Source organism: Petromyzon marinus, chromosome 32, assembly GCF_048934315.1.
Source record: "Petromyzon marinus isolate PM22_M1 ecotype Great Lakes invasive population chromosome 32, UKy_Petmar_22M1.pri1.0, whole genome shotgun sequence".
Classification (NCBI taxonomy): Eukaryota; Metazoa; Chordata; class Hyperoartia; order Petromyzontiformes; family Petromyzontidae; genus Petromyzon; species Petromyzon marinus.
The window spans coordinates 13,660,279-13,674,950 of NC_133698.1; the positions used below are offsets into that span (position 1 = coordinate 13,660,279).

Here is a 14,672-nt window from a genome sequence, read left to right on the forward strand (position 1 = left end):
GCAGTTAATTTCTAATCAAACCATGCACCATTCCAAACACCATTAAACCCCCTGGCCTCGTAGATCAACGTTATCCACCACCATTGTATTAAGCTGGCAAACTCTGGACTGGTTTTCACCCAGGTCTCTTAATCATAATAATACATTCACTGTCGGGGCTCGACCGGCAATCCGTACAAGTGTCACACTTTCAAACATCAACAATGATAGTAGGCAGGTATGATCGATATAAATAATTGTTGACATCCTCCTGTCAATCCACTGCTGGGAGAAGGCTTCCCATTGCTCTGATGGTCAGGACGGGGTTGATTGACCGTACTCCACCACTCGCCATTGATGTTAGCCACAGTTAGGAATCAACTCAGATAGCCAAACTCATAGTGCGGTACACTAACCACTGTAGCCACTGCTTCATTATATACAAACGTGATGCAAGATGGAACAACAAAATATATATTTGAATGTATTTTGTCTTGGGCTCCAGCCAGTTATTTAATTTCTATTCTTCTTCTTGCGTATGGCATTGTGAATGAATGCAACGGTTCCTCATCCGCCCCCCTTGATGTGGTTGACGCAGTGTGGATATCAGCGATACCCCCAGGATGTGCATGGATGGAGCGTTCATCGGCGACATGCTTGGATGGTTCGGACTTCTCCACAGTCGCAGTCGGGCGATTCTTTGATATTCCATTTATGGAACGTGCACGCGCATCTGCCGTGTCGTGTTCAAGCGCGGTTCAGCGTGGTCCGTAGTCGTAGTGGGAGAGATAATCCCGGTACTTCCACCGTCGGATCGTGAATTATGTTTTTGTTTGCTACGTCCATAGCCGCCCACGATTCTCAGAGCACCGAGTGGCGGTGTCTTTAGTTTGGGCTGCAAGAGTGGAGGCGCGTATCCAGAACGTTTTCCTGGATTTTAGCCTTGGGCGTGGGGGTTCCTTTAGATGTTCATGGAGCGGCAGAGTGAAGTTCTTCATTATCTTGTTGTGCTCCCGTACCGTCGCATCATATTTAATTTCTATAGGATTGTACAATACAATTATATAAATTGGGATTTTATAAAGCATCTAAATGTCTACGAATCTCAAGACCCTGAACCACGGGAGCACGGATATTGATGTATGGCCAATGAGATGGCCTGAAGCACTTGTCACAAAATGATGTGCTCGGAAATAGAACATTCGTCTTCTCAGCCTATTTATCATAATCCTTGTTCCACTGCCCTTTGGTTGTCCTTGTCCTGGCCTTGCTCCCCTCCCACCCCCCCGTGTGTGCCATATCTGCTGCCTCCTCGTCCCATTACTGGCAGCAGAACAATCCATCTCTTTCAAATAAGCCTTCTACCCTAGCGCGTTCGCTTTTCACGGCTCACATCTGCCGGTTAGCACTGATCCACTTTCAGACGCATGTACACACTGGAACTTCCTGGACACACACAACGGAACCAGAATGGTTTGCAGCTTGCTTTTAGTTTTGTGTGGTGCAGACATTCCCACGTTGGCCCAACAACATTCCGGTTTCTCGGTGATGTCTTGGTTCTTATTTTCACAAACGCGATTACTTGATGCTTGCAGAGGCTCAATATATCCACCAGGTGGAAACCTTGCAACGCCACATCTACAGGGAAGTGTCTCTCTGGCACTTTGCCGCCGGTGTGACGGTAGCAAGAGATTTAATACAGTGTAATATACAAGATGCAACACCCTGTCATCTTTTTACTCAATAATCGATTCGAGCCCGAGCAGCTTGTTATTTATTTATTTTCAAACTGGAATAATTCATTGATGTGACACAGCAGGAGGTGGCTACATCCAGGGAATAGCAGCCATTGGACTGAATGAATGCATTTCACCCTTGACCCCGTGGACTCGATCGAAATCAATGCCCCGAGATGGTGAGGCTGCTGGTGCAGTTAAACCCATTAGAGAGATTTAGTCGCTACCACACATTCACTGATACGCACATTGCATTTGCTCGCCACCTCAACCGATCTGAGCAGCAGGCTGCCTATAAGAAACCCTTTTACCGCATGTGCTGATTTACCAATCATATGGCGTTTTACGGTATACGTATATTAATGATTTACGGTATACGTATATTAATGATTTACGCTATACGTATATTAATGTTTTACGGTATACGTATATTAATGCATACCACGTTTGACGCAATTAACATCGACAGCGTACCTTATAAACCGGTACGAGTGATAGGTTCGAATAATGTGCGTGTGCACATAGCTGTAAATGATATGTTTTACTTTGTTTACGTATCTTATGTCTAAATACATTATTAAATATTCAAATTTACGGCACACTCCGAGGGCTTAACTGGAGAAATATGAAAAAACACACAAGTAAAAACATACACACAAAGGAGCATACATTACGTGTTCATGAAAATACAAGTTTGTAATTCTGCTCAAACTCCCCCAGGTCTCCCTTGAAACATATGGAATTGTATTCTGATAGATTTTTACCTGGCATTTTAATTAAACTTTTTGACTTTGGAGGAAATATAATAGATTGCTCCACAGTGGCAATTTGTCATCGCAATGTTGTTTAATCGATATTATTGTTAAATGTGCCATAACCCATTGATACTGTGACTATATGCAACGCTATGGGGTTATGTGTGTTGGGCAGCACACGGCAGCGCAGCAAAACATCCTTTGTTGTACTGAACTTATATGCTGCCACATCGATCCCTCGGCCTATTCACCAACGCACTCTGTTACCAGTGTGGTGAATTATGGCCAAAATGACCCTCCTGACCCACGACGACGTGGGATCGAGACCATCATCCAGCAGTGGATTGACGAAGGTCTGCACAAATGCATATACGACCTTCAAGGAAATATGTGAAAGTCACGGAGCAGAACGAGTGGTACTGGGCCATTGGTCAGGCTTGTGAGAGAGGCGTGACCCAGCGCGCCGTGCCAGGTGAGAGCAAGCAGGTGAACAGGGGGAGGCGCACCTTCAGTGGCCACAGGGCATGCGAACAGAGTGCCAAGTCGGAGAGTGTGGGCTGAGAGCAGGAGGAGAGAGGACCTGCTGGACGCCTCGTCCACTCAACCTGCTTTCCCGTCAACCCGTGCCTCTGCTTGGGCATCGTCCTCGGCTTGGCCATGGGGCGTAGGGTGAGTGCTGATGCCACTGTTTGGTGCCTGTCTTGTGAATAACGCCTTTCTTTAACAGCCAGCCAATGTGGCTTTAACCGACCTAAACCGGTCCTGATGGTGATGGTGGAGCAACCGAGTTCCTGTGTGGAATAGATAAATAAAAGTTGCTTGTGTGGTACTGAGTTGGGGGACAGTGGTGCACAACTTAAATAACAGACACCGAACACGTGTTCATAAAGCTGTACTCAAACAGGAAAACAAGCAGGCAACGTTTCGGGCAGTGACCCTTTCTCAGTCTCTTCGCAGTGCAGAAACACAATTCGCATGAATTGTATCCTATTGTTAAAACACGTTGTTTGCCTCTTTAGAGGCAAGTGTTATTTGCGGCTGCGTTTAGTGTTGTGCTTCAAAACGAGGTGATCTGTTAAAAAAAGAGCTTGATAGCTAATCGGATTCCTCCAGTGAGTCTAAATACAGATTTCAATGTTGTACTCAAAACTGAGTCGACACGGGCAAATGCTTTACATAGCTCCCGCCCATATAATCTGGGACGAGGAAAGACGCGTGCGGTTTTGGACTTCTTTTAAAACAACAGATTTGTGCTTTATTTGATTCGTGTGATTGCGCCACAGAACGCTGTCTTGCCTGTGCCTCCCTGTTGTGTCATGACACACACGAGGGAGCGGTGGCGCAGTGGTTAGCGCGCCGCGCGACAAAACCGAAGTCCCGAGTTCGATTTCCTCTCACGGCCAACACCAGTGGCGATTATCCAAACCGGTCCTGGGCCACCCCTAGGCCGACTCGACCTCAAATGAGCACCTGGTGCGGTGTGTAAACATCGCCACTCGGGAGACAAAGGCGGCCCGGCGTGGTGTTGGCCTCCCACCCCCTCGTGTGCCGTGCCGGCCTTCATAGGTGCTCGCTGACAGCACTTGTCTGTTGAGGCTGCACGGGGGAATCTTTTCGTCGTGACACACAACGAGGTTGCACGCGTCACTCAATCCCCGTTATCGACGCGAGAGACACGTGCTCGTATTATCCAATCGTCGTCGTGCACTGCAGGTGCTCGAGTACGTCACACGTTGTGCATTGTTTAATATCGTTCAAGGAACCCCTAAGAGATTGTAAGCGGCATTACTGCTATAATTGACAACATCCAGAATGATTTATGCTTCTTTCTTTCTTATCAACAAGACACATCACACACTCCGTGACAAAAGGGTCAGCTGGTGCAACCCTTACTTTTCTTGAAGAAGAAAAAAAACCAGTCGTGCAGGTTTTAAATGAAACCCAAATTCCCTTTCATGTCATCAGCCCCCCCCCCCCAATCCTCTCCAATTCCTTCTCGCTCAAACATTTTTTTAAAAAACGAGGCCGGGGGGGGTGAGAGTGGGGGGTCTGGGCTGAGCCACGCCGTGTAAGTGGCGGGGCGGTGTCTTATCCTCCTCGACAATAGTTCCCAGGCGGGTTATTGTTAAGATTACAGATGCACGGTGACCCATTAATTGCCAATGCTGTTATTAATTATTCTTGTTGTAGTACTGTACTGACAAACACTATTTAACATGCGCATTAACTCCTCTGAACTACTGCACTATAATTATAGTGTCTATCCAACTACCACATTGGCTGCTGACTTTAATACATTTCTTAATTTTTTCGTTTGTTCCATTTCAGTTCCATTTATTTGGTGTAGCCCTGTGAGCCATTCGGCTCTTGAATCGGGTGCAACCGCAACAAACAAAAAACAAAAACACGAACAAGAAAAACATCTTGAAGTGACTATGTGCATGTGCAAACAGAAAATCCAGAAAAAAACATCAAAATATTACAGCAAAAGCACCGTACACCAACGCTGTGTGCAAAATCCCAGTGGGATGCAAGTTAAACAACAACAACAACCACAAGACAACTTAGATTAAGGCCATCAGTCTAACTCCGAACTACAACAAACAAAAACATGGCCAAACCAAAAAACGTTTTCGAAATCACCAAAATAAAGCCATAAATGCAATGTAACAGTGATCACAGGGACTGTGACTGAATTTTTAACAATAAACTACATAAATAACATGTAACACCAAACCCTAGAGCACTGTGTATTTTGAGGGTGTCGTTGTCAGCATAATCACTCGTGTTTACATCGAAGGGAGAAAAACGCAAAGCAAACATGCCATGACATTTGATCAACACCTTCTGTTCGTCAAAAATTATCAACGTCGGTGGCGGCGGGACACACCGTGACCCCACCCACAGTGGCTGTGCTTCTGCCATGAGCTGGATTATTCAATGGCCTTCATACCCATACACAAACGCCCGGTTATGCGCGGAGTTATAATCCTACCAACAACAACACAAAACTAACCATACAATATTAACTGGTATTGGGCAAACATCCCAATGCTGGAAGATTACTTGCTAGATTATCTCAATTGGAATTTAATGTATGTTGAACTTCTTTCACGTCGCACGTGGCTAACCGTGCAAAGGACAACACACTAAACATACAACACACAACAATAAACAATATAGCAACATAGCGCTCCATCTGTACTGCGAAAACTTTTGGGGAAACTTCAAGATAAATAATCTTGACACACAATGGGGCTTCACTCGGTAAACAAAATCGAATTCTGAGCCTGGTTAGTGCTTGGATGGGGCGACAAACTACCGTGCCCAAGAAAGGTGTAACACACCGACCGCCACGTCACCTTCAACCCGCACTCATAATCGCATCGGAGGTGAATTTCGCTTGAACACCCCTCGTGGCCCACAGGGCACCTGGAGGCCCACATCCAGCAGTGGACTGACGGAACGGGCCGTACGTCTCCTGCACAAGGGTACAAGAGTGGCAGATCCGCTAAAGTTTGTGGAGTGGCAGTGCCCTGTCTGGCAACCCCTGTTTGATGTAACATCTGCACGAAGCAGTATTATTTTAATCATCACTGTACTTTTAAAACCAAACTATTCTTCTTTACATTCTAGACATTAGGGTTGCTGTCTTTAACTCGGCACTCGGTCTATTATCACGACTGTGCATGACACCGTGATAGAGCTCAGCATGATACCACCATCACATCTCGGGACACATCTACACAGTATCTGCCACCGAAACCACAGGTACTAATCCCCCATAGCCCGGGACAAGTAGAAACCGCCCCGCGCATCCTAGAAATGCAGCGATCAACGTGTTTTTCATTGGTAGGCACAATTTGCCACTGTGTGCCTTTAATGTCCTGCTGGAGGAATGTCCGTGTGACTGCATACTTGCTGGAAGGGCTCCTGTAACCTGTAGAACTCGTTACCTGGAGATGTCTATCTCGATGCACAGCCCGGCGCTTCGAGCCAGCATTCTGTTTCCTTGGGGGCCCTGAATGCTGTGGAGATGAGCGTTGCGTGCGGCTAACATATTCGCTTGGGTTTATTCACACTCGGACGCTACCACAGCGGTGTCATAGTTCGCACGGTGGACTTGCAATCCAGCCAGCAGTATAAATGTGTTCACCAACATTTAGTCGATCGAGATGTCGCTTATGGTGGGCTAAAATGTGGGTACTCCCACCTCTTACCAAGATGTCTAACCCGGAGGGGGATTTCTAGAGGTCTCCCTTCAGACAGCAGTGGCGTGAGTGAGAAATTGCAGGGCTGCGCTTTTACATTGGGCTTAAAACTTGTGTGGTACGATAGCTTTTGGAAATAAAAAAAACCGAGCCAGCCAAGCCAAAAGAACATCCTCACTGCGTGTTACACCATCATGTTTATCTCTGCGAATCACCAACTCTTCGCTTCAATTTTCCTCGGAATTGCTCACTGATAATCAACCCCCTGATGGGATTACCAAGAGCGCCCAACCCTGTCATCCCCCTTTAATTAAACGTACGCAGGGTGGCTACCTATCACTCGGCAACAGGCAAGTACACGTATGTGTTCAGAATATAGAGGGTGATCCATTTGTTAACACAAATAACTAATAATATAATATCGAGAAATATCAAGAAAAACTTGTTTTTGTTATTTCAATAGTTGTTCTTTGTCTCACCAAGAACACATTCCCACAATGCAATGTGCTAATAACTTGTTATAATTTTACATTTAATAGAAATCAGTTTATTATTTAGTAGTAATACGTCGTGATTATCGAAGGGAGTTGGTACTCAGTAGTTACGTCGAGTGAAACTATTCATATCCCCACTTAAAACTGGTCATCAGAAAATATAAAAAAAATTTGAATTCCAATCAGGCCCTGCATTGTAAATAAGTGCAGTATCCATTCTCGTAAACTCTTATCTCTGTGGCTTATGTGCTATGAAGGAGAGCCATTGCCTGAAACGTCATCGCACATATATATTTTGTTATTTTCAGGTCACAATGTTCTTGATGGATGAGTTGAGTTATTTTATTTTAAAGCCTCTGCACGTTTCCCACCAAGCTCGATGTGCTTATTAAATCTCTCCACTATCTTGTCTAAGACAGAGAGCCATCACTTTCACAACATTTAATTAGCTGTTCACAACAGAGTACGAAGGTGATTCGAAACCAGTAGGTGAACTATAAACGGATCACCCTGCACGTGTACACTGTTTGTCCGCGGGAGCGACGGTGCAGTGGTTTGTGCCCGGCGCCATGAACCCGGTGACCCGAGTCAGATTTCTGCTGGCCATAGCTAACATCAGTGGTGAGTAGGGCGTCCACCTTTACCACTGTGGACAAAACCCAGACAGATCCCTCAGTCGGCACGAAGTATATTATCAAAACCGTGCAGTCTCCTGTCATAAAGTTCAATGGAATACTGCCACCACCACCACCAGACCTTGGGACAAATGAATTCTTGCCACCCGAACCCAAACACCGATTCCCGGACTGTACCGGGTCAGACCTGGGCAGGTGGCGACCCTCACTGCACAGTGGTATCTGAATAAGTCTCGCCCCCACCCCCCACCATTATTCAACCTGCACTGACCAGTGTGGTGAAGTATGACCAAACAACCGCCACAACCAACACATTATGAGGCATTCAGCCCAGCAGTGGCTTGACAAATCAAACGGCTGTAAGTTATACAGATTATTATGGTATTATATTACAGCTATTTATCTGTTGGCGTGGCTACGTACGGTGCGAAAGACATTCAACATACATACGTACACTGTCGACTCTGCGTAGAGGAACTAGCAAGGTGTGTGGGGGGTCACGTATAATTAATTTGTAGAGTTCACATCTGCGCCTCGATTGGAAGGAAATCGACGAAGGCGGCCCTGAGTCAAGGGCACTCAAAAAACACATGACCAGCGTCACAAAGCCGTGACACGAAGGCCCCCAAAAAATAAAATCTGAGACGTGGATCTGTACATGCGCCACATTGATAGATACGGTACAATTACACTTAAACAGCTGTCCGAGAAGCAGTAGCTTTGCTCTTTGCATACCCGGAATGTGATGTGTACCGGTCGAATCAAGGTGGAGGGCAACGCGTGCGGAGATGGCAAAGCCAGGATCTTGCGTAGGGAAAATATAAAAAGAACTCAAATCCTTTTTTTAATTTTTGGCAGTGGTTCACGCGATGCGATATGGGCCCAGCAACCTGAGTTGGAGTTCCGGCCACAGCCCACGATACCGACGGCGAGTGATATCTGAACCGGTCCAGGCGCCCGTCCCTCACCCTTCAGCAACGTGCACCGAGCAGCGCGACAACAAATAAATAAATATGTAGACAACATCCCTCTTCCCCATATCTACTGATTAGATAGCGTCATAAAGATTGTCTCCGGTGATGCTGTATTGACAGTCGTGCGCACGCGTAAATAACAACAAAGACTCAATTAATTCATGGGTTTTGAAAAAGGGCCATTGCCCCAAACGTGCTATATGATTCAAACAAAATAATTTTAAGGCCACAGTGTTGTTGACGAACCCGTTGAGGTTATTATTATTATTGCTGTGCGTGATAAACTATGGGCAAACAGCCCACGTGACTGATCCAGCGTGGGGAGACCGTGAGCAGTGCACTCGGTGGCCGCGTGCGGATCTCGCAGAGACGGTGGCGGAGTAAACTCCAACCATCAGCACAGGGGGTGCGGCAATGGATCAGGTGGGACCCCAATATTTGATTCGTCTCTCATGGTGGCTGTCAAGGGGCCCCCCAACTCGTAGTTTGGGCCACTGGGTTAGGGGGATGGCACCCCCTCTGCCCCTGCGCTAGTTACGCGACTGCGTAGAGACCTCCACTAAACTAAGTGGATAGTCACCGACACCACGCGATACTCTTTGCATAGAGCCGCAGCTATGGTGTGCGTTGCCATCATGAAGGCCCCCCCAATACGGTGGAGGTTGGCCCCATAAAGACCTGATACCTGTACCTCCCCCCACCCCCCTCTGATGGCGTGGCAGGGTGAAGCTGGGTGGATAGCCTGTAGGATCCGCGATAAGGAACCAGTTTGGAGCTGATTTTGCCCTCCATTCCTCCTGCCAGCCGGTGTCTGCTGAGCAGTCATGGGGCGGCTGTTTGTACTGCGGTGCGTGTCACGATGACGGAAGGCGTGCGGCGCGTGGATGTTGGAGATCTTCGAGTCGCGACAGACACGGGTTGGCGTTGACCTTCTCCAGTAGCTGGCGAGTTGCAACTTCTCGTTGGATGTGAGGGGCAAGAATGTTGCTCGGGACTGGAAGCCTTGGTAGAGGGGTCGATGGAAGAGTTCCCGAGATGATGAGCACCGATAATTACAAAGGGACGTAATTATTAGAATCAATTAGACACGTTGTGAAAGCGTAGGCTTTTGCAACCAATATTATCCAGTTCATTCTACTGGCTAGCTTTTTCAGCGTACACACATTCCTCACACACCTGCCAAATTGTTCAAGGTGCAAAGCAGCAAACCTTTTTGGAGTGCTCTTGATTGCTCTATGTTTATGTAAATGTGTGGCAATTTGAAAAACGTCTTGCCAGCTGTTGTCCGCGTGATGTCGACCGACTGTTCGCGTCCCCACCTCTGAGTCTGTGCGTCTGCGTGGGGGTGCGCTCAGCGTGAAGAGGACGAACCTCCCAACAAGGTCGAGGAGAAGCCCAATATGTTCTGCTGGAAGCGAAAGAGCAACATGGAAGAGCTGAAGAAAGAGGTGTCCTTGGTAAGCAGATCTTGTCGCGACTTAACACGTCGCCTTTCAATCTCACGACGATGGCCAATCGCTCCTCCGATACAGATTCATGATACTCTATTTGTAAAACGCCTTTTGTGTTTGTGACGTGTTTCACATTTGGATCGATGTATTGATGAGGGTTTTCACGGCTCGATGAATGAGAAATGTTCGCCAAAGCTGCTCTTTCGGAATAGCGGTGGAGAGCGCTGCTACTTTCTCCTTCGCGACGTATCGCCGCCCCCGTTGGAGGATGCTTCTTGTAGACGCCTCCATCGTGGGAGGAGGTGAAACGGCGCAAAGGAGAAGACAGCAGCGCTCCCCACGGCTATCCTGAAAGAGGAGCTTTCAAGACCATTTCTCAATTGGATCAATACTTGTAAGGGTTGCTGCCACAGTGGTGTAATGTTTCCCACGCTGCACTTGCAATCCGGAGGGCATTGTATCACCAACATCCCATTAAACGTGTAACGTTGGGCCAACGACGGCATGCGGTTGGAACCGTTGGGTCAACGTTGGGTCAACGTTTGTTCAAAGTTGGGGCAACGTTGATACAACGATACACGTTTACAGGGATAGGCATTCACTTAACTAAACTTGACCCAGGGCGAAGGCAGATTATGGGACTCGGGAGGGACGGCAGTGTCGAATTTTGCAGTCCGATGGGCCTGCCGGAAGAGCAGGCAGGCGACACGCGATGAGGTCTGTGCATGTGCGCTGAGGTGGTGGCGTTCGCTCTCGCTTGAAGGACGATCACAAGCTGTCGATGGACGAGCTGCACCACAAGTACGGGACCAATCTGCTTCGGGTGAGTACTGCGGCACGGCTCGCATCGTCGCCATCGCCTTCGTGCATCGTTTCTACTGCGGCTCCCACGCTGTACACCTCCAGGCACTGGAGCAGAGATGGGGGTATTTGCGATTTATGTTTTTTGGCGTCGTCCGATCGTAGTCCAAACAGATATGACGTTCAAACACGACGCGGAGTAGACAACGTGCTGGGCGCCAGTTGGCGGCCACGCTGGTGGCCTGTAACCCGGCAATGTTGTGGTGGCGGCAGGCGGCAGCAAGGGTTGGTAGATCACCGCGCAAATGTTGCGAAACTCCCTTTCATGTGGGCGTCGAAAAGGTGCCTTATATTGGCCCGACAGGAGGTGGTATGGCAAATGTGGACTAATAACATCCGTCCTAATCTGTACGGGGATGGAGCATTGTCTCCTCGCTCATACGCATAGGTTTTCTCCGGGTGCTTCGGTTTCCTCCCACACGTATAAACACTCACTGATTGGCTGGAAACATCTCGATCTACGCACCTGCGTGTGTTTGTTTATACGCGCTGTCGTGTGGTGCAGTTTGCATAAATTACGCTACTTTATAAACTCGCATTATTACTTTATGCAACAAACTGGACGAAAGAAAATTTAAATGCTGAACTGCGCTTGGGACTACTCCCCTCCTTGCCCACTTCATCTGAGTTATGGATACGCTATCTGCAAACGACGTCGTTAATTTAGCCTTTAAGTCGATGGGTTGTGCATGTTTTCCGATCGGGAGGTGATGTGGTAATTGCACCACGGTGAATACAAGGAGGTGGTGTGGTAATCGAACCACGGTGAATACAAGGAGGTGATGTGGTAATCGCACCACGGTGAATACAAGGAGGTGGTGTGGTAATCGCACCACAGTGAATACAAGGAGGTGGTGTGGTAATCGCACCACGGTGAATACAAGGAGGTGATGTGGTAATCGCACCACGGTGAATACAAGGAGGTGGTGTGGTAATCGCACCACGGTGAATACAAGGAGGTGGTGTGGTAATCGCACCACGGTGAATACAAGGAGGTGGTGTGGTAATCACACCACGGCGGCAATGTAAGTTTCTATGACCCAAGAGTCTCTCTTTATGGCCCTGCCATATTTAATAAACTAAACTATTTTTATTTGACCGGATAAGGCCCACTGAGCTATAAAGCTATTTTTCAGAAGCAACCTTGCATAAATCATAGCCTAATGATGTGGCTTATCACGTGGAAATGTATTTTAGCCATGTTGATTCGAAATTTGGAGGTAAAAACCGGAGGACTCAGAAAAATGCACGGGACCGCGGGGAGAACATGTAAACTACAAATATACAGCATCAGTTGGGATGTAACCCACGACCTCCCATATACCAGGCGAGGTAGTTAACATCTTCCCACTGCGGCGCCAAGCTTGATGGGGGCCTCTACACGGCAGTGACCTTTGCAGGTCAAGGGTGGAAAGATTAATCGTCGCCCCCCTCCCCCACATCTGCAAAAGCCGTCATGCCACTGCCGCGGCCCGTGCTCACCGCATGTATCGAACATTGATGCACATGCTCATGTCCCCTCGCCCGTCTCTCAGGGCCTGACGAACGTGCAAGCCGCGGAGATCCTGGCTCGAGACGGCCCCAACGCCCTGACCCCTCCCCCGACCACCCCAGAGTGGGTCAAGTTCTGCAAGCAGCTGTTTGGGGGCTTCTCGCTGCTGCTGTGGGTGGGAGCCATCCTGTGCTTCCTGGCCTACGGCATCCAGGCCGTCACTGAAGACGAGCCCTCCAACGACAACGTGAGCGTAGAGCAGAGACGGTTCGTCCATTCGGTCCATTAAATTGCTCATGTAGCTGCTGATGGAAGAGCCTCCACTAGAATTCCTCTAGAGGGTATCTTGCCCTCCTCTGCCATGGTTAGCCAGACTCTGAAGAGTACTCAACTACTTTATTGTGGTTGATTACTCGGGCCTCTTTAAAAATGGCAGCCGCCCCCACAGTCCGGCCTCCTGAAAGCTGGAAATCCCGTACAAGCCACGCCCATCGCGATTTCATCACCAAAACCCCACCCAGCACCTCCTGTCCCGCGGCATATGTGGGTACAGAGGTGAAACTTGTTTTTATTCCCCCCCCCCCCCTCCAGCTGTTTTCGTGCTCATCCGATTATCGGATGAGTAATAAAACCGATTGGTGAAATAACGGACGGCCCGGCTGCACACAGGTGCGATCATTTGCACCTGGCGTGCCTAGGAGTGCACACAGAAGAGGCCGTGCACACCCTGGTGTAGCCAACGGCAATGCCAAAGTGTGCACCTGATACACGCGTGGGGAACACAAGACTCTCTTCCTGTGCGGGAATGCGGCTACGAGCCCCAAACTATGGACTGTGTAACTTTGCACTGCCCCAAATACAAATTTGAAGGTGGTTGGGTGAGATGGTGGGTAGGTGAGTGGGTGGACGAGTGGGCGTGAGAGGAGTGGGGAGCGGTAGTGTCACGGTTAGCGCGCTGCGCTATGAACCTGGCGACCCGGGTTCGATTCCCGCTCACGGCCAACACCAGTGACGATTATCTGAACCGGTCCCGGGCCTCCCCTAGGTCGATTCAGCCTCAAATGAGTACCTGGTGCGGTGTGTAAACATCGCCACTAGGGAGACAAAGGCGGTCGGGCGTGGTGCTGGCCACCCACCCCCTCGTGTACCGTTCCGGCCTTCATAGGTGCTCTCTAACAGCACTTGCCCCTACAGTCTGTTAAGGCTATATGGGGAATCTTTATCTTTGTTGTGAGAGGAGTGGTAGTGTACTGGTTAGTGCACTGCACTTCGAACTCGGTTACCCGAGTTCGATTCTCGCTCACAGCAAACACCGGTGACGAATATCTAAACAGGTCTTGGACCTCCCCTATGGTGTGGTGTGTAAACATCACCACTGGAGATACAAAGGTCACCGAGTGTGGTGCTAGGCATACCAACTCCTCGTGTGCCATGTTGACCTTTATAGGTGCTCGCTAACAGCACTGTCCCCAAAAGCGTGGGACCTTTGTCTTTGTAGAGGTGGGTACTTACCAACAGCACTTGCCCAACAGTCGACATAGGCTACATGGGGGATCTTTGTCTTTGTTGTCCATGTGCAGCTGTACCTGGGGGTGGTGCTGTCGGCCGTGGTGATCATCACCGCCTGCTTCTCCTACTACCAGGAAAGCAAGAGCTCCCGTATCATGGACTCCTTTAAGAACATGGTCCCACAGGTCCTGAGCAGCTACATATACATCACACACACACAAGTACAACAGCTATTGTTCGCTACTCAAGTGATGGTGATGTCACCATGGCGCTCGTGCCAGGCTATATGCACTTTGAGGCCGTCAGGTGAAGTGTGGAAGGCTCAAGGTGTTGAATGGGGTTGACTAACTGAGATGTGCTTGTCGATGCAACACTATGCGTCCCCACTGTGTCATCACACAATACTGTGTCACCAGGAAGACTCCCGTATAGCCTTAATAGGTTTTTAGGGCATGTGCTGTTAGCGATTAGCACGTATGAAGGCTGGAATGACATACGAGGGTGTGGGTGGCCAGCACCATGTCCAGCAGCATTTGTCTCCATAAGTGGCGATGTTTACACACCGCACCAGGAAA

At 48.6% G+C, this 14,672-nt stretch overlaps 1 protein-coding gene across 1 annotated transcript in view; it reads left to right on the plus strand.

Annotated features, from left to right (window-relative positions):
* The first annotated feature begins 2,960 nt into the window (after nt 1-2,960).
* LOC116948214 (sodium/potassium-transporting ATPase subunit alpha-1-like) overlaps nt 2,961-14,672 on the plus strand; it is a 34,041-nt gene continuing 22,329 nt past the window's right edge. The window contains exons 1-5 of the mRNA XM_076071323.1: nt 2,961-3,139; nt 10,140-10,241; nt 10,999-11,058; nt 12,632-12,835; nt 14,169-14,282. Coding sequence (XP_075927438.1) covers nt 3,128-3,139; nt 10,140-10,241; nt 10,999-11,058; nt 12,632-12,835; nt 14,169-14,282 — 492 coding nt within the window. The 5' untranslated portion in view covers nt 2,961-3,127. The remainder of the gene's footprint in view (nt 3,140-10,139; nt 10,242-10,998; nt 11,059-12,631; nt 12,836-14,168; nt 14,283-14,672) is intronic.